At 40.0% G+C, this 21,293-nt stretch overlaps 1 protein-coding gene across 13 annotated transcripts in view; it reads left to right on the top strand.

Moving 5' to 3' along the window:
• The window catches only part of NTNG1 (netrin G1), a 294,202-nt gene that overhangs the window by 195,932 nt on the left and 76,977 nt on the right, over positions 1 to 21,293 (top strand). For all 13 annotated transcript variants that reach the window (XM_074318381.1, XM_074318379.1, XM_074318382.1 and 10 more), the window contains exon 4: positions 15,682 to 15,854. In XM_074318381.1, the coding sequence (XP_074174482.1) occupies positions 15,682 to 15,854 (173 nt within the window). The remainder of the gene's footprint in view (positions 1 to 15,681; positions 15,855 to 21,293) is intronic.

Here is a 21,293-nt window from a genome sequence, read left to right on the forward strand (position 1 = left end):
ATACCCACTAAATAATTATTGAGTGAATGATTATCGTTATGGCCTAACAAACTTCATTTGCGACTGTGATCAGATTTATCCTGAGGAAAATGTAGTCCTGTGTGATTCTTAAACCCTAGGATTTTCTTGTGCGCGTAGATCTCAGTTGCATCATGACCAACCCTGGGATATCAATGGTATTCTTAGAAAATGGCCATTTTTCTCATTTGTAAAACAGGCAATTTTGCCACAAAATAAAAATAATATATAGTACAATAGATGAGCTATCTGCATTTCCCCTAGTCCCTAGCCTACTGGAGTTGCCCTGTACTAAGATCTTTAAATAAAAATGGCTGAAACATTCACCCAACATGTAGTTGGAAACCCTTTCTTCTATCACCATGTCCCCAATATTTCCAGGGTTCTTGGGTGATTTTTCTCTCACCTCATTGCTTTTTGCTCCATTTCCCTACTCACACTGTCTTCATTCATTCTCTCCTTTCCGCTGTTCCCTTCCTTCTGCACCACACGAACATAGTATGTGGAACAAGGATGAATCGCAGCCCATAATCCCAGGTGTGCAGAATACCACATTTCTTTATTTTCTTTACCTAAAAGAACATTGGTGACAAACTTTTGTAGTATGATTGTTCCTTTCACCTTCTTTCATAATGACCCTTGTATGGTACGTACTAGTGCTATCCCCATTTTACAGGTAGGGAGATTGGGGCTGAGAAAAGTTAAGTAACTTATTTAAAGTTTCACTGCCAGGAAATAAAGTACTAGGATGTGAACTTAAGACTCCTGGTCTACACCTGCACTGGACTTCTAAGTACTATGAGCACCCCCTGAGGACTACAGAACGGCATTCCTCTGAGTCTGTCACGTGTGCTATCTTGTCTGATATTAACATGCCCGTCCAGCTTCCTCTTGACTAGTGTTAACAGGATATATTTTTTTCCATCCTTTTGTAGGCAACATATAGTTGCTCATGCTTTTAAAAAATCTCGCTCTTAATTGAGTGTTAGATTTAGATTTAATGTGCTTGCTGATATGGTTAGACTTAAGTCTATCATCTTGCTATTCGTTTGCTATTTGTCCCTTTCTTGTTTCCTTTCCTCTTTTTCCACATTTGTTTGGATTAATGTAATTTTATGATTCCTTTGTTGGCTTATTAACTGTGCCTCTCTGTGTTGTTATATTTAGGAATGCTTTAGGGTTTATAATATGTAACTGAAAGTTACCACAGTCTAACTTTGTAATTTACATCTGCCCAGACTTGGGTTTTTGGGGAGTTCTTTTGTTTTTTCTTGAGTTTCTGACATGTTTTACTCTAACTTTCAATTTGTATAATGTAGGGATTTCTAACCTGGTTGATAACATATTACCGAAAGTAAACTATATTAGATAATTTCTTATTTTTCTTGGTCCCAACTTCCAATCTTCTCCTGCTGCTCCCCGGCCATGAACCCAGGCCGATGTAAGTGCCTACTCTTCATATTTTCCCCCTGCTTTTCATAGTCACAGCTCTTTTCACTCAGAATTAGTTGTCTAATGCCTCTCCTTAAATTACTACAGCCTTCGCCCACTTATTTAATGGTGTCACACACAGCGTCATTTAGAGCAACAGTGAGGCAGAAGGAGCAAGGGATGGAGTTTTGCCTGAGGGGAAATTGAAGTGCCCTGAACCTGATATATGTGGCTCTGGGGTTTTTCTGACCCCTCTCACCTGCTTACAAGGAGTTAATGAGTCTGCTTGCCACATCCCTGTTTTCCCCCGTTGTGGACACCGACTTTCTTAAAGCAAGGTTGTTAAATTTAACAGCACTTTATAGAAGGTTTGGGGCACACGGAAGTACCACGTCCAATGTGAGTGACTAGTTTTAGGGTGTCATGTTCACTCTTGAGCAGCTTTCAGCCACAGAAGGTGTCACACAGCGGTGATGGGGTGGCCAGGGCAGAGAGAAGCATCTCCATCACTGCCAGCTGGAATCTCCAACCACCACCACACCTCATCCTCCAGGTTCCTCACTCCTGGCTGCAGAGAGAGAAGAAAGACCTCCTTTCTCCTTCCAAATTTCACCTGATTCCGTGCCTCACGAAGATTGTCTGGAAGCATTTTGTTCCTTCAAGGGAAATTCCCACCCCTACCCTGAGAAGGTCTAATGTATGTGAAAACAACTGTGCTTCACAACAGTATATGTCCTCAAGTCTGTCTCATCCTCCATAGCATCACCTTTGAGGGACCAAAATCCAGTTTACGGTGCGGGTGCCAAGCTCAGTCTGGTTCCCTATCGTAGTGTTTTCTCCAAAAAGAGGTATAAGAAAGATCAGACCACCACATTCCTCCTTGTGTTGTGTTCTCCCCTAATTTCCTAGGAGCAAATGCTTGGGTAAAAAGATGCACGTATTTCCCAGGGAGAAGTGAGTTTTTTCCGGCATAGGGCAGCATAAGTTGTGATTTAGTGCAGTCTCCTCAGAGTCTTGGATCTGCAAATGACACACCAAATTTACATCACTAATCAGAAAGCTTATCATCTCAAGCATCTCAAGCATGTGCATTTCAGTTATTTCAAAGGATCGGGGCTTTCCCAAGAAGAGAGAGTAGGTATTTGCATTTTATTGCATGAATGAAAATCTCAACAAATGTGTTTTCAGAATTAAAGATTTTGTCACACAGATGTAATCCATCACAGGTGTTTCTGGCAGAGGTCCCAAATGACAGTTTTGCAGCTTCAATAAATATTAAAGTACTTTCTCTACTAAATATCTCTATTTAATGTAGAGGTTTATTTTTTAAAAATTAATGAAAATAGAATTATTTTGAGTGATTGTAATGTGAAAAGTGAAGCTCAGAGAAATTAAACAACACCCCTAAAAGTTACATCGCTTCTTAAATGATGATCAATAAATGCAGCGGTTCCCCCAGTGAAATAATCCCAGGTTCTTGGGGTGTGTCCGTGTCATCAACAGAAGCATGTTCCCCTCCCAGTCTTAGCACATGGCCCGTGACCCTGAGGGATATTTCTGATGAGGTGAAAAACTGAGGGCATAACTAGGAGAGAAGATACATCTAGAGACATGGTCAGGTGATTGCCTCAGGAAGAAGAGCCCTTCCTAAAGAACCAGTGTGTTGGAAGTGACCAGAATGAAAAAGTCAGGGTCAAACACTGCAAATCAAACCATCAGCCAATGCAGAAACCACGATGAATGCACATTAATCCTGGTTAAAAACAGAGTTAGAATCTGAGGTATGTGATGCAGGGAAACCGCCTTGGAATAGAGTCACAGCCCCGGGCACTGGGAATAAGTTTGTTAAGCCAAATGCGCCAACATGGGAGAACAGAGCTGGGTGCCATGCCCATGCCAGGACCATCATGGAATGTCCGGGAAGGAGAAAAGCCAGAGGTGCAGGCTCCCAGGTCAGGACAGACTGGAGACAGACAGGCTAGTCTGGCACAGCTGAGAGTGTCTTGACAGCTTTAAGTCCCAAGAGACCCCCTCAGGAGTACCTGTTTCTTCTGGCTCTGTCTGGCAGGTTGTGGGGCCAACCTGCTTGCTTCCAGGCAGTGTCCTGACACCAATCAATGGTGACCACACAGCCCCACACAGACACCTCCATTGGACAGAGGGCACTCTGTCGGGCAGATTCACTGCCAGCCTCGTATCTTATTCTTTGTCAAAAAGCTCTTGTGTTTACCAGTGCATTAAATACAACCCTGCAATAGAAAACCCTCATTTTCATGCTTGAAATATATTATCTAATGGCATATCTATTTGACTTTTACTACATGCCTTTCATTCCTCTAAGTGAGGTAATTGACCTTTACTTTGCTACCCTGTGGATTAAAAGGCTACAGCACACTCTGCATTTGATATTTCCAGTCCTGCAGGAGAGGCAATTTCGATTTGCTTTTGTTACAGTGCTGCTCTTCAGTCGGGCCCTCAAATGAAGGGAAACCTCAAGGCCCAAGACTGCGGTTATTGTCCCCATCATGTGGCTTTTATTAGAAAAAGTACAGATCACTTCATTTCTATGGCCATGGGCCATGGGCCTATAAGACTTCCAGAATCTTCTACCTCCGTTTCAGATGACAAAGCCTCAGTCCCTGCCTCCAGTGGTGGTGTTCGGGGATCAACAGAATTTTTCAGATTTGGTTCAAGCACCTGAAAGTTTAACATTATGTCCAAACTACACAATTTGTGGGGAAGAAACAGATATTAGTGTTATCAGCAAAAGCTTAAGCTCTCTGTCAACCAGGTATACCCAGAAGTCTTTGTGTGAGAATTTAGCAATCGTGTTCTACAGGCCTCTACAAGTCAGGGATCTGGAAGCCTTGACTTTGTCTGGTGCCCCATTAGCTTTCCTTCCCACAACTAAAATGATGACAAGTGAAGGTGTTGATAATGAAGGGGATGCTGATAAGTAGCAAACATTTACTATGTGCCAGGCACGGTTTTTAAATGCTTTGAAGGTAATAATTGGTTATTTTTCCTAACAACTTTATGAGTGAGATACCATTATTCCCCAGTTTTCAGAGGAGGAAACCGAGGCACACAAACGTTACGTAGCCTGCCCATGGTTACACTGCAAGCAAATAATAGAGCCAGAATCCAAACTGAGGCATTGTGGACTTGAGAGACGGAAGACCCGGATGCAAGTCTGGTTCCTAATGTATTTGGACGTAGTAAAATCTTAACCACGGAGTCTCACATATTGTGTTTAACAGATGTCTCGTAATGATTGATGATGACAGGCAGAAACTAAGACTTACCATGTTCACTTATTTTTGAGTTGTTCATGGTGGCGCTTGACATGCTATCTCATTCAAAAGCCAAAATAAAAACAAATGGAGTTGCTTGCTCATTGTCCTCTCTGTTTTACAGATGAGGAACTAGTCGACTTAGAGAAGCAAAGCCACCAGCCTAAGAGCGAACAGTTTAAAAGTGATCAAGGGACTATTCAAATCCAGGTCTTTTCTAACTCCAAAGTACAGCACTTTTCATCTTCACTTAAACAGTTAGTTCATCTACAAAAACAAATAAATAATTATTAATTAAAACTTTTGATATGAATTGTGTCAGGTTAGAACTGGAATGGACTTTGAAATTATCTAGTATATTCTAAGATACTAGTGATAACTTGTCTCCATATTCCAATTCTAAATCCTTTGCAGAGAAATCTGGTCAGACCAGTTCATCTTTTTAAGCCAGGCAATGAATTTTGGGCTGTTGACCAATTTATGTAATGACTGTTTTGGGGTCATACATTCAGTCTAGTTTAATCAGCTTGAGAGGAGGCACAGTCGTGGAGAAGTAACATGATGTGTTTTGTTAGAATCTTTTGGTTGCTAGTGGCAGGAAAACAATTCAAACTAGTTTAAACAAAATAGAGACTATTTTGGTTCATGTAACGAAGAACCCAAGATACAGCTAGAGTCAGACAGGCTGGCATCGTGGGCTACACAAAGGCATCAGGATATTGCCCCTGTTTCTTGGATTTGCTCTCCTTTCTGTTGGCTTTATTCTAAGCTGAGATTCTACACTTTCAGGCTGTTTATTACCAGTTTAGCAAAACTCTAAGCAAAGAAATTTCTTACTCCTATAATCTTGATCCCAGGTCCAGTCACTGGTAGTGGGCCATGTTTCCATCCTTGAACCAATTATTGTGTCCAAGAAGTTAGAGTGAATCAATGGACTGAGCCCAGCCACTCTGTTCACCCCCGGAACTGCAAGTTGGAATAGAGACTCTCTTAGCCTAGGAATGAGAAAGGGTGGTCCAAATGTATTGTTACAGAAGAAAGAAGAAGGGATTTGGAGTGTGCAAAAAGTACAGCATGCATACCCACTACAGTATAGATATTGCCAGAAGGTAGTCAGTCAGCCAGAAACATGGGGCATTTTCAAACACAGACCGAACCCTTCACATTTCAAAGGAATTAGCCCTGGAAAGCTAATGTAACCCACCCAAAGTGAATCAGCTAGTTAGTGATTGAACCTAGGTCCCATGATCATATATCCTTTGACTCTAAACTGTGACTGTGACCCATAGTACATTATTTTAAATTTCGCCTGTCATAAAGATATTTTCATACTTTTGGTGTAGACCCCACCTCTGAATATTTAACCATATAGATGGAAAGATAATTCCAGTAGCTACTATCTAGTATTGTGTTCCTGACCATGTCCTATCAGTTGGATTGTTTCAGAACTCATTGTTGTTGTTCATTTCTCTTCTCAGGGTTCTCTGTTTTTTGTTTTAGAGACTTTGTTCCTAATCTTAATCTTCAGTGACACAGTACTATTCAAGGGTCACAGCAAATAAGACCAGGAGATCAGGCTTCTTTAGTGGGTGGGTTTCTCTCTCTCTCATTCTCATTTTTTTTGTTTGTTTGTTTGTTTTTGTTCTTAAACGTCAACTTTTCCAAGGCTTGTTGACAAAAGTAGGGGGAGAAAACAAAGGCCTTACTCGGTGCACTCTTTTCTACTGGATATTATTTTATTTCTCAGAAAAAAGGAGAATTAGAAGAAAGCTATTTCCCCCAATTTTCCATACCACCCATGGGAATCTAATTCAATTTCCTCTCAAATTTTGTAGTGAAAAGTCAAAGTGTATAGTAAGATTTGCTGTAGTGTATTCTTTTGCATAGATTGTACTTTTATTCCTAGTCATAAACTTAGTTATTCAGCCTGATTCATTTTTAATCCGACTCTAATATAACTATTTGAAGAAATAAAGTTTTTAAAGTGGATGAGTGTACTTATGAGATCTCAAAAACTTACCTGACAATCTCACCTGATAAAGGAATCCTACAGCGTCAGACAGCTTTCAGGTCTATAGCCAGAGCCTTATGAACTCTGTGGCTTGGCAGAACTCAAAGAAACTTTCGGTTTATTTCTGCCCTATTTTTTTTCTTTTGTCCCAGTTTCTCATAGAAAAAAAAAAAAGGAGAATTATGTTTTTTTAATCCAAGAAAGTATATAAGAAATTATCATGATACAATTCACATCACATTGGAAGTAAAAAATTGTGGAAGAAATATTTCACTTATGTGGTTCTACGAAGAGAAAAAAGAAATGTAACTTAGCCGTCGGTTACCATAAACCATAGAATGGATGACTATGTGGGAAAATAACTTGAATAAATCCACCGTCTTTACAATTGCTTCTTATATCAGGAATATATTCAGTTTATAAAACCAGGTAAAGCTGACTGTCTTCAACAGGATGGAGCTTGTTTTCTTCAAGTGAAATCACCTGGGAGGTTCCCCAGGCTCAGGGCTCATATAGTGTGTAAGGACATTCTCAGGCTGTGGTTTCCTTCTAGCCCCCCATCATTCAACGGAACGTCCATTCTTATGGCTACAAAGCCTGAAGTCCCTCTAGCATCTCAGTCTGGATCCCAGACAAGAGAAAGGAGGAAAGCACAAAGAGAAAGGGGCAAACAGCCAGAGGAATGATTCCATTTAAGCTGTCCTTCTTCAAAAGTGTTCCTGAACACCCTACTGAGTGGCTCCTGGTCACATCTCATCGGTAAGAAATACACAACCTGGCCAACCCGAGAGGGGAACATGAGTATTATAGTTTTCCCACATGTTTTCTAGAGGAAGAAAAGAGAGAAGGGGGTGTGAAGGACTTTTAGATAGCCAAGCCATGAATTTGCCAGACTTCCCTATTATAATAATAGCTACTATTTGTTGAATACTTACTATGCCAGAATCGGTGGTATACACTTTATGTGGACAATAGTACATTAAATAGTCATTTAATCTTTGTAGCAATCCAATATTTCAGACACTAATAGTCGTCCATATAATAGATAAGGAAACTGAGACTCAGATGGAGACACCAGCAGGTTTATGGTAGAGCTAGGACTTGAACTCAGGCCCTTTGTCTCCGGAGTCGAAGCTCTTAATACCATGTTGTCCTATCTCGCTTATAGACTCTGGTTCGTCGAACAATGATCATTTGTATTTCTGGAACTGGAGACCCCTAAATTTTCTGTTTCTCAATACGAAAGTTCACCATGCGTATATTAAGCCTCTAGGGTCTTCTATTAATTGCGACTTGGTCTTGGATTAGTTTAGTTTTAATTTAACCAGCTCTTTCCCTCCCAATCTTCTGATTGATTGGCTGTGCAGAGAACAGTGGCAGTCTGGACTGTGATAATTATCTTGTTATGTCTGTATTTTATCCTCGGCACCTCCTATCTAACCAGAGTCCTCGTGAGTGTAGTAAACGGCTCACAGAACACAATCATATACCTGTTCTGATCTCGGACAATACATTATCTCCAATTTATGAGCTCCTATTTTTATTTTATTTTATAGTCATGGTACTCTAGCATCCATGGCAAGTCTTAGAAATGGGAGAAGGGCTGTTTTTAATTTTATCTAAAAGAACTGGCAGTTTAGTGAATCATGTAATCTGATGTTTCACGACGGGTAAGTTTAGGGTTTCAAGTAAAATTTAAATGGAACTTTTAGAGGGTTTTAAAAATGCCATGGGCATCTCAAAGTTGTTTATTGTTTAAATATACAAGAAGACTTTCTGGTCCTTGTTCCATCAATTTTTGGAGCAAACCAATTGCCTCATAAATTTAAAAAAGATCACACGATTCCGGTGTCTGTGAAGAACTGATCAAGTCTCAGTTTTTATTTTTTACACTCCCAGAGAAAACAATGTAAAAGTACGTTTCTCTGCTTCAAATAATAATAACAATAACAATAATAAGGTTATTCCACTCAGTTTTCAAAAATAATTCTTCCAAGAACAAAGCACAGGAGAGGAAGCCCCCATCAACCAGGGTCGATATTAGGTTCTCAATATATTATAAGAGAATGAGCTCAAGAACCCTATGGAAACCCGCCCTCTTGATTAGCAGGGTGGCTTTGTAGAGTCCTAATGCCCCTTCTTCCATGTATACTTCTCCAATAAGATAGGAATCCAAGCAAAATTTGGATGTCCAGACTCTCGTTTGTCTGTTAGTGTCTGGCTGCTTTCAAAAAAATGATGTTAAAAGCAGGTATCTATTTCACATTGAATTTTGGCCATTGCATAGTTTACAAAAATAGATCTTCTGAAAATATCCTTGCTTACCAATGATAACTACCGTCAGAGTCTGGGCTTTATTAATGAAGACAGAATAGTAGAGTGTTGGAAAGATTGGAGCCCTCTTTCCTCATGGGATTAGGGTCAGACCATGCCCGTCTGATATTTGAAGATCTCATATTTTGCTGTAAGATTATGCTTTCTAATAGTGGTAGTTATGTTTATTAAATGCTTATTATATACTAGGTGCTGTGTTCAGATATTAGCTCAGATGTGTGTAAGAGAGACTCATATTAACAATGCCTTAAACAAAGTAGAAGTTTATTTCTCACGCCTTGTAGTTGGGAGGTAGGGAAGTAGGGCTGGAATGGTGGCTCTGCTCCACACACCTGCCTTGACTCCCCTTCCCCTGGCTGCAGTGGAGGTTGTCCCAAGGCCCAGGTTCCACTTCCATCATCATTAACATAGTCCATGTGGTTCAAGATTGCACAGTGCCATGTTCATGTTCCAGGAGGAATGGAGGAAAGTGTACAGACCCAACAGAGTTGTCACAGACACCACTCCTGCTAGTATCCCAGTGGCTGGAATGTAGTCACATGGCCACACCTACCAGAAAGGGGTGCTGGGAAATGTAGTCTTTATATACGTGACAAATGCAGTGGTAAGAGCAGAGTTCTGGAGACCTACTGCCTATGGTTTGAATCCCTGCTCCATCTCATACTAAATGGGAGACGAGGGTTTTTTAACTCTTCAGTACTCAGATGCATCATCTATAATTGTTAGTGCCTGTCTCACGAGATTATTGTGAGGTTGTACAAAATAATGTGTGAAATATGCAAAAAGCACTTCGCACAATGCCGAGTGCTTGGAAGTCTTCAGTTAACATTAGTTCTATTTATTTGTCAAGTCACTCATCCATGGCCTCACAGCAAATAAGTGGCAACGGTGGGATTTGAACCCACACCGTCTGATTCCAGTGTCGTAACACATAATCTCTAAATTATATCAATGCTAGTCTCCCATTTCAAAAACATGTAGAGTTGGAAACCAAAACTTCATGTATTGAAGTGAAAAGCAAAATGTGGAGGAGCTGCAGAGGCAGAAAAAGTATGTGAGAGACATTTTATACTGTAGCACCTTTTTAAAAAGACCTCTACAAAGCTCTAATATTTTTGCTAACCCATTTTCTAAAAGCATTTGTGTACCTAGTGTCAATCCAAGGCAAGGGGTGCAACTGGACGCCAACTCAGGTTTTGTAGTGCCTGAAATATGTACCATTGGGGTAGGGCTTATTCAGAAAAAAACCTTCATTAATTAAAAGTATATAATATCTTATTTGTGAAAATTATGCAAAAGCAAATGACCACGTGAACACATTGTTAGGGTCTTCCTCAAGGTCTTGGAGGGCTGTGATGCTGAAACTTGATTCACTTCAGGCAAATCCCCCTCTGGCTCAAAAGTAGCCCAAACCCTGACCTACAGGCAGCAAACCTGGCTTCCTTTCCTGTTTTGCTTCATAAAAGGCCAGTTGCAAACTTCTTTGTCTCAGTACCTCTAAAATGTTAGTAATAGACTATATATACAGACCTCTAATTCACAGGAAATTCTGGTGGATAACATGCTTCCCAGAATAAATATATTAAATTATATCATTTAAAAAGCAAGCAGACTGGGTTTTTCATACCTACTGGCAGGTGGCACAGATCTAAACGTTGGATCTTTTTTATAAGCAAGATGAAATTGACTCATGACAGCTGGTCACTAAAATACAGGAAGTGCAGACCTCATTGAAAGCAAGAACACACTGGTTTTCACTCTTTGCATCACAGATTAGAGCTCACGTTTCCTTTTTTAAATCTGTCTTAGCAATGCCCTTATTTGACAGTATGTGCTGTTTGTCACTTACATACAAGTGGGCCTTCAACGTACAAACAAGTCAATTAGTTCTGTCAGCTGTGTCTTGGTGTGAGTTTTTTTTTGTGTGTAAACAGATTTGGTGAATAGGCTTAGCTCTCCAGAACATCAGATATTTATTTCACTGCTAGTGAAATCTGTTCAGTCTCTACTTGTATAATTGCTCCCCCACCTAATGTGATGGCAGATGTGGGAGCTGGGTAGCCGTGAAAATGGATAAAGAATCTGTCAGAGACAAGTGGATGTCACAGAAATCTACCCTCCACCCCATTACAAGGCTGGAGGTCATAATACCAGGAATTGAGAGCAATCGCCTAGCATTGTGAAACCCCCCTCAGAGGAAAAACCACTTTGGCAGGGACTCTAAATAATGAATTTTAGCATCTGATTAGAATGGAGTGATGAGAATAAACTGAGCTGTGGAAAATGAAAGGGAGTCATTCCCAAATCCAGGCCAATGTCAGGGTACCTCAGTGTCCGTTTTACATGCTCAGCCCTGGCACAGTGACTGAGGAAGGACAGCCCCGAAGCTGAGCTAGGTCAGCAGATTTACTACTGGAGAAGTTTTCACCAGTGCCCAAGCAATGCTCTGTCAAACTTCAACTGAATCAGGGTGGTCTTCTTTGCATGAGACGTTGAAGCTAAAACATGCACATTCCAAAATAATTATGCTACACAAATATTTGGTTTTCCCTTTCCTCTAAGCCACGTTCTCCTGGGTCTTTCAGGCATTCTTGTGTTAGGTTCCTGGCATTTGGCAAATCCTCTGCAGTTTAAATTAAATTAAATTGGGTTTTACAAGGTCTCACCAATCATATAGAGTGCCATTTGCCCATTTTAAGTTAGTTATGAAAACCAATGATGAGGGCACGTGGCAGTTTTCAGCACACATCATGCAGTATTTATTTGATTTAGTACAGTGGCTATCCATCCTCGATCTTTAGTCCATTGCTGGGTTAAACATATAGAACAGGTTCATGAAGGTCCTACTTTCAGGGAGCTTACTTGTTTCTTAATCATTTGTTAATTCATCAAATATTTTTTTAAGTACTTATTATGTGCTGAGGGACGTTTCAGTAAATCATACGTGACTGTTGCTCCCAGGAGCTTATACTCTAGTGAAGGTGATGGAAGAATAGGCAGTTACAACACAGCCAGTGTCTGCAGCAGAGATAGCATGGGTTTTCTCACGCGACTAGCCTTGCCTGGTATCAGAGGAGCACATACGAAAGGCATTCTGGTGGGAGAAGAGATAGATGTCAAAGGCACTTATAGACCATGTTACAGAGCTTGGACTCTATTCTGAGAATAATAGGAAATCTTTCAATGCTGCTAAGCCAGGGTGACCCAATTATTTTTGTCTGAATGATTGTTTTGACTCTTGTGTTCAGATTGGGCTAGAGAGGAGCATGACTTGAGTCACCAAGGTCTGTTCAGAAGTCATTGTGATAAACCAGCTCAAAGGTGGTGATGGTCTCAAATAGGGAAGCGGCAATGGCTAGAACTGGATGTATTTCAGGGCTGTCAAGGAGGAGGAATCTCAGAGCTTGGTAGGGGTTAAGTAACAAACAATTAGATGTGATAGGAAAGGGGGAGGTAGAAGTCATTCTTGACCAACTGACTGGAAGGTGATGTAATTTACTGAGACAGAAACCACAGAAGGAGTAGGTGGGGCGGGGAAGCCAAATAATTCAGTTTATGTCGAGTTTGACATGCCCAAGAGAGACATTCCTGGTGGAGATCCAGGACGTATCAATGTGTTAATCAGGTCACCTTCACCTGGTGATAATGGAGGGACGAGGTTCTGTGGGTTTCTATGAGTAACAGAGAATCTCTGACTACCCTAAAATGTTTTCAAATGTTTGAGCTTATTTTGCGTACGTTTATTTTTTTTCTGGAGGCAAAAATATGATGCAAGTTTGCTTTAAAATGCCTATAACTCAAAGGCAATTAAGGACCACAGAGGAAATTGAAGGGACAACCTCGATAAGAGTGCCCAAGGAGAGTCACTTAGGCTGACTGTGCTGGGGCAGAACCCAAAGAACAGCACATGAAGAGAACACAAGGGAGAAGAGGGTTCTGGAAATGAGCCTGAGAATCCTGTGGGGAGAGAATGTCAAAAGGGAGTGGTCTACAGAGTCATATGCCGCTGAGTCATCAAATAAGGCAAGCAAAAGCATCCATTGGATTTTGAACAAGGAGCCCATAGGTGATCTTGGCAAGAGAGGCTGTGGTTAGTTGGAAAGAGGGAGTGAGTGCAAGGTGAGAAACCAGAGATGGCAAGTGCAGGAAACTCAAGAAGGGAGAGGAGAGTGTTAAAGAGGTAACTGGAAGAGAAAAGCAGGGAACAAGGTAGATATCCTCCCAACCCCTTAATATGGGACCAATTTATGCAACGAGTGAAAAATTTAAAAGCACAAAGAGCCTTCGGTAATAACCAGGTAAACCAAACACACAGAAACATTTAAGGAAATCAGAAGGGTAGAGATCAGGGTGTCTATAATATGCAGGGTAGATATCAGGGAAGAGTTATGAACTGAGTTGAGACTTGAGCGATTAATAAGCTTTCGGGCAGGTGGAGATGAACCATTAACTGGAAGAAATCTGAGAAAAATAAGGCTAAACATTCATCTATTCTTCTTTCGCCTCCTTTTGTTATTCAAAGAATATTTTCTCAGTAAATAGAAAGTCTTTAGAATGGAAATTGCCTGTAACTTGGAGGGTGACTACACGTATGAAAGTATTAACAGTTACAAGAAATAAATCCAATTTATAATTACTACTTGCATTCTTGTTCTTCACACATGAAACAGAATATTCTTTGGGGTCACATTGTTGATTTCCTCATTTGGAATTTTTAACACCAGAGAGTGTACTAAATCAGTATAAGTTGGTGGTTCTATCACTTAGGTTTCTAACATCTTCTATATATATAAAACATACCCATAAATAAAGGTGCTAATGTTGGAAGGAGAAAGATCCTTTAATAAGCAACTTAGCACAACCAACTCCTCACATATAGGAGATTGTTATAAGGCCTAGCTCATAATTAAACACTGCCTATTTCACTTAACTGAATGATGTATTTCCTCTTTTCCTTTTTAAAAGATTATGCAAATGTTAATTTTTAAAGGTTCAGTTTATGTGTCTGATTTGAATAGGTATGGTTGAAATAGCCTTTCGGCTTCTTACAGTGAATATGCGTAACTATACAGAGGGCCTGGGATAGCTATAAGTATTATAAATTATAGCAGACCCCAAAGGAAACTGAAACTTGGTTTTCTCCAAGGAGGTCTGAATGTGTGGCCATTGCTTTAGGTGCTACACAGTTTAGTTAGAAGGAGCCCAGCAGCTGTCAGTGATAGCCCTTGTCATCCCTTGGCTTCCTTGCTGCAAGGATGGGTCAGTGCTCCAAACAGATCATCGATGCACGAGAGAGAAACTTGAGTGTTACTGTACAAACATTATATAAACCAACATCAGCTATTAAAGCATCCTATTTTTCTACCTAAGAAAGAGTATTGTTACTATTCCCAATTCATAACATCTTCCACAAAAAAAACAAATGTAAAACATTACCATATTTCTTTGTCTTTATGAAACTTGGCTTTCTATATTTTTGTCCTAGTTCCTAGAAGAGGCCAGGCCAGTTTAAAAATACACACACACACACACACACACACACACACACGTAACATTTTCAGGTTCTGACTCTGACAGACCTTGGTCCTTTATCCCCCAGCCTGGGTGTTGGGTTCTCTCCTTTGTGTGGAGACATCTCTTCCTGCATGCATTGTTCTGACTTCAGGATATGGTCATTTTGTCAGCCTAGGTTTTACTTCTCCAGAGGATGTGGCTCGTGCTTGGAGTGTTACAATTTATAACCTGCTACCTCAACAAATATCAAGTTGGCCTTTGCAATTTTACAATCAAAGACTTTGGATATGGCAATGTATTTATTTTTGTGGAAACTGCATATTCCATTTTTGCCTCTCATATATCACAGCTTTATTCGCGGATACCAATGGCAAGGCCTTTGCTAATGACCTCAAACCCCTACCACATGTAGGTTTTTATTTTCTAGGACTCTAAGCATCTTTTATCTGAGCTATTTGACCCATTTCTGAGAGATCTTTGTGATGACCTTGTTTTCCGCAAGTGGGGAATCTGAGGATTACTCAGACTCATTAGAGGCCTTGGTGGAAATATTCTTCTGATCTGAGGAGATGTCATTTTAGGAATGAGAACAGCTGATTATAACTTCTTGGGGTCTATACAATAAATCTGAATAGGAAATTGTCTTAATGGTTATGTATCTTTTTAAACAAATAAGAATTATCCTTCTGGTTTAAAGAAAAACAGAAGATAACATTTTTCTTCCAACCCACATGAAATTGTCACAGATTTGATAATATCACAGAAGAACCTCTCACGATTGGCAGTGTTTTGGATGCTCGTTGGGAAACCCTTAATTTCGGAGCTCGATTGTCTTAGGAAAGCTTCAGGCCCCCACTGAACTGACTGGTATTAAGATTCCCCATCCCCACCCCCAAGGGCACTTGTTGAGAAGATTTTGAGGGTGGGGCTGCAAATCTGCATTTCACCAAGCAACAGCCTCCATGTAGCACTCAAGTCCTGCAGGGTGAGAGCCACAACCTAGGAGCCAGATGAGTAAAGCCTTAGTGATCACTAAGACCAACGTGACTTACAGTGAACTCTTGTCTTTCCTCTGCCTAGGTGCAAATGTAATCTCCATGCCACTGTGTGTGTATATGACAACAGCAAATTGACCTGTGAATGTGAGCACAACACTACAGGTCCAGACTGTGGGAAATGCAAGAAGAATTATCAGGGCCGACCTTGGAGCCCAGGCTCGTATCTCCCCATCCCCAAAGGCACTGCAAATACCTGTGAGTAACTGCTCGTAACACCTATTTTGTGCACGATGAGCTGATAGTTCCTGTCAATTTCACTTGCAATTGTGCTTTTGCTCCTCTTACCAATTGTCCCATTCCTTTTCAAAATGCAGCTAAAGCTTTTATCCCTATTTTACTACTTGTAAGCACGTTTTAGCACTCAGATCATCTGCTAAATTCAGTCTTCCAATTCACATCAGATGAGTTGGGAAATGATGGAAATCACAGGAGAAATTTTTTCTAAGTGGATGAAACAGGAGGTACCCCCCCCCATTAGTTTCCTATTAAAATAATGAACACATTCAAAACTCCCAACTCTAACTTAATTTTAACTTCCAGAAATTCTCTAAATGTTTACAATCCTATGCTTTGTCCAGAAGTGCTTCCCTCTTTAATTTAAGTGCTTTCCTCTTTAATATAAACTACGGCTTAACTTTGCCCAGTGAAATAATTGGCTTTTTCCAAATTCTAGCAGTTGAGGTCATGCCTGGCCTAGATCCTGTTAGTAGAGGCCACCTTTAGCTAAAGAGCATGACTGAAGGCATGTGGGGACCACACTGAGAAGAGAGATGCTTGTGTGCATATGAGTGGAGCACAGGCATGATCTGTGTCTACAGGAACCATGAGAGATGCCCCATTACCATGCATGTGCGTGCACCACTGAAATTTCTGAACATCCATTAGGAAAACATGCTCTGACATGCTCGAGGAGAGAAGTCATTACTTCGAGAATAAATTGCCCAGTTCCATGAATGGACCGATTAGCCACTTGCTAAAGCTCAAGGTTTACCCTCTTTCAAAATTAGAGAAAGGGTGAGGTTGAGAATATATCCATCCAAGTGAGAAGTAACAGAAAGAGCAGGACAGTGGGCAATGGGAGAATGGGAACTTGAAAAGCCACTGGCTCCATGCAAGGTGACAAATGTTATCAGGCACTTCAAAGCAGCAGCTGTGAGAAACCAAAATTTAAAAACTAATATCACAGACACCAGGACCTTATCAAGTTAAATGTGAGAGTAATGAACCAAGTAACAAGCTATGAAGTGTGGGGGCATGAGATTATGATAAAATTTCTAGGAAGCAGGAAAAAAAAATCCCTTACTCAGTTTCTTTGTGTGTTAAAGAAAAAAACTGATGGTCTAGCTCCTAAAATTAATACATAAAGCTCTGTTGAGCAGAAATGTTGATTTTCCAAGGCATTTTTTGTTAACAGAGACTCTTTCCTCCATTTTTGCCATAACTCAAGAATTCAGAAGGAATCTCATGAGGTTATTTGTTGCAATACCCTGTGGCCGGCTACCAAAGAATCCCTATCACCACAGTTGTCAAAAGGGTTTACAAGTTTCCCAAAACAAAAATGGCTCAGATTTCACTAAAGAAGTCTGCTGCTTCTTTAGTGGGACAGGATGGAAGAGAGTGAAGTTCACAAACCCTGGCTGGCCAACTCGTCATGGCTACCAGAAAGGCGTCTGGGCTGGACTGCTATTGAAGCATGGGCTTCTAGTCTACCGTGACCTCATTCTTCTTCTATCCATAACTGTGCTTCAGAGTCTTGTTTATTTCAAGACATTTTCACTGCGAAGACCTTCTTGTGCCAGCCAAGCCTTTTCACTGAAATGGATTTCTTGTTATATTCTCTGTAGAAATGATCTACCTACCTTTAATCTTTTGCCTATCGCAGATCACCAATTCACTCCCTGGCCAAAGGAATGTAACCCCTCTCAGTTTTCCTTATAGATTCCTTTGTCCATCCATCCCGTAGTTTTCCCTGGCCTTCTTGAGACTCTTAGACTTGTCTCCATCTCTATTAAAATAGGAAGCTGACAGATGGACCCAATGGCCAAGAGGGTTCAAGTCAATGTTTCAATTCTCAATATGGCAAAAATTGGATTAAAAATTTTAGAAATTATCTGCAATGGTCCAGTCTTGCAATGGAAAAGTCTTACAATGGAATGAACCCCTTAAACTAAATCTCTGACACATCAGACTGTGCTTTAAAAAACGTCCAAGGATGGAAATAAACAATTGAACACAGGTTCCGGGATCAAATACCAGTTTGTCCGTTCACTAGCTCTGTGACCTTGAAAAAGTAAACTAACCTCTCAAATACTGAGTTTACCATCTGTAATGTGAAGATAATAGCAGTTCTAACCTTACAGCAATTTTGAGAGAATTGAATAAGCTAATGCATGTAATGTGTTTAGCATAACACCTGTCACAAAATAAGCGTTCAAAAATAATTTTATTTTTTGGATTCTTTTCACAAGGCAGACTTGTCCCTTATTGGACAGTTTTAATTGTTATAAAACTTAATTTCTTAACATCAATGTTGAATGTCTCCTAATTTTGAACCACTTTTTTCTTTTTAAGTAGTAAAAGAAATGCATTGACCCCAATTTTGTTTTTCTTCTCCAGGTTAACATCATTAATTCCATTTTTCATGTGTTAAGATTTTCATGTCTTTTACTTGGTTGCTGGCCCTGGCAATTCTCTAATTTTTTTAGTGTGGAAATTTAAGCCAAGCACAGGACTTCTAGTACTATTATGATTCTCATTTCATATTCCCTTTTTCTTACACACATGCATACATGCACATACACACACACACACACACACGTACACACATACACACACGACTCCATTTGATAAATTACAAGTCAGTTATTTCAGAGGGACACTTAGGATGTGTTATATCCTAACACAAGAATACAAAACCTACGAAGTTAAAAAGGAGCGACTGCAACCTCTGATCCCTCAACATCAACTCCTTAGTGGCCTAGAAATGCCACCTATACTGGAGAATCTCTGGATTTGGCAGAATCTCAAGCAGCCAGGATAAGTTTTGAACAGGAGGGTTAGTTCCCACCCATTCTTAGCAAAAGAACTAAGAGGATTGCATTAAACAAAGAAATTGATAGGGTCTCCCTTCAGAGACACTCAGCCCATCACTCAGAGGTACCCTAAGGTGGCAACCTTGCTGGGAATCATGTGGCTTCAGAAGCCCTGATTTTTGGTGCAACTCCAAGGCAGCTTTTATATGGAGCGTGTAGAGCCAGGAGAGTACAGAGCCCCAACAGTCTAAAATACAGCCACCCCAATCTGAAACATGTTACGTTTCCCTATGCTTTTCACTACAGTCATCTTGGCAGAGGCAGAAGTAATAACTCTTGTGAGGAAATTTTTATTCATCACCCGATTTATTCAAGACCCAGTGTGTTTTCTTGGTCTTTTAAAGCCATATATATGTGCATCAAATCTTTTCCTTATTTCCCTACAAAAGTGTGTAGAATTTGTATTTTATCTGTAAGATGTCTTTCTTCTCCCCATTGATCTTCATTCTATTTTTGACAGAATTCTATTTTGAATGTCCTTTGAATTGTATTTCTGCTTTCCACGTACAGGAACTCTGTCCAACTTCATGCTTAATCATGACTCTTTTGATTCTCATTGTTCAGCTTATAAATAACCGTATTGAGTAGCACCTCTTGAAATTCTGATCCCTGTGAAATAACACAAAAGAGTTTTCTACATATAGTTACTGAAAACTTAATAATCAACCTTTAAGAACTATAGCTCCAGGAAAGATAATATAATAGACCCTGTACCACTGCTTCCCAAACTGTGTTCTATGACCCTTAAAAGAATTCCATGACCAAGTAACTTTAGAAAATGCTATATACGATACTGACCCTTAGATATTCACATTACCTTATTTAAAAATTTTTGAGAATCCTATAGTAAAGCAACCTATTTTACCCAGTGTTTCCCAAACTTAATTGTTCATGGGACACTTAATAACTTTCTATAAAATACTCTTTGAAGGTCACGCTGCTCTAAACAGTTTCTCCAGCCTAGTGATAAAAATGTCATGGAGACAGACAGAAAGCCCAGCTCATTCAACTGCATTCAATCTTTTCCTTTCCTTTTACCTACATGGTCTAATATTCTTCAAAGAAAGAAAATTAAATTGGTCTGACACTGACATTATTTGTTTGTTCAGAAATCCAACTTGAATTGTTACACAATACCTAGGACTCCTCCAAGCTAAGTGATGGAAAGTAATTTGATGATTGTTCTATTATTTTCTCTGATATTAAATTTGCATTGATCAATTTGGATTTTCCCAGGAGAACCCATGTGTGTCATTATCCAGACAATTTCCTAAGTGTTCTACATGCATTAGTTCATTCTTAACTGACAACAATCTTGTAAGGTAGAAGTTACTGTGTTCATTTTACAAATGTGGAATCTGATAACTACTTAGGGAAAGAAACTTTTAAGGTTTACATAGCTAGTCGGGGTGAGAAGGAGGATTTGAACCCAGGTGTGTCTTAACTCAAAGGACTGTTCATTGCACCATTTTACGTCCCAGATTAAAGTTCACTGACTTCTTCTGTCCTCCACTGGGGTATGGGCTCCATCTTGACACCTGTTTGAACAAGTTAGCCTTCTCTAAACCGGCTTTCCCTCCTTCTCTTCCTAGACCTCTGCTTGTTGTTTCTTTGCCTTCAAAGACTCCCCTTTCATCCTTGCTTTAAATTTTCTGGCTCCCCACCCCTGCCTCTTCTCAGTTTACAGTTTCTTCGTTGGCATTTCAATCTATTCCTGTGTTTTCAGTTCTTAGTACTAGTGGTTTAACAGCAATCAACCAGTTGTAGCCTGAATTCTTCCAATGACTCCAGATTGATTTTTCTACCTGTCTATGAAGATCTCCAAGTCAGCATGCTAGATATTGAATTCATTCCTTTCCCCAAATCACCTCTCTCTTCTCTCTCTATTGAAATTCTGCTCATTTTCAATTCTGCTCATTCTCCTCAGTGACTATTCCTCAGTGAAGCCTACCTCGATTCTCCCATGCAAAATCAACTGCTCTTTCTCTCTAGATTCTTAGTAATGTATGTACACTCACAATCGAATGACTCTAACCAAAATTCTAATAATAATGATAATAATGGTGGCTACTATTGGTTAAGCACACCACAGGCTATTATACTTTGTGAAGAGCTTTATGTGCTTTCTTGCATTGAATCCTTACAATATCCCCATGGGTTGTGTACTAATTTCATCCCTATTTTACAAATAAGGAGGCACAGGCGCATAAAGGTTAGCAAGGTGCCTGAAGGTCCCCCAGTGAATTCATGACAGAGCAAGATTTAAACCTTACTTCAGGAGCTAAATGGTTAGAAATGTAAGAATGGGACCATATTTTATTTTTGGCCTTTATAAATATTTATGGAATTAATGATTTGGTGGATGAATAAGTGAACTTAAATGACCCTGTAATGTTCATTTGGGTACATTGACCTCCCATTGACCTTCTGGTGTCTCGTGGAACATGTGGCCTTCACAGCTCAGAGACTCTAACACAAGGACCTTCAATTTCCTACAGCAAAAGACCAGCTGAGATCTTGGAGGAAACACAATAGGAAAAAG

Source organism: Rhinolophus sinicus, linkage group LG14, assembly GCF_036562045.2.
Source record: "Rhinolophus sinicus isolate RSC01 linkage group LG14, ASM3656204v1, whole genome shotgun sequence".
Classification (NCBI taxonomy): domain Eukaryota; kingdom Metazoa; phylum Chordata; class Mammalia; order Chiroptera; family Rhinolophidae; genus Rhinolophus; species Rhinolophus sinicus.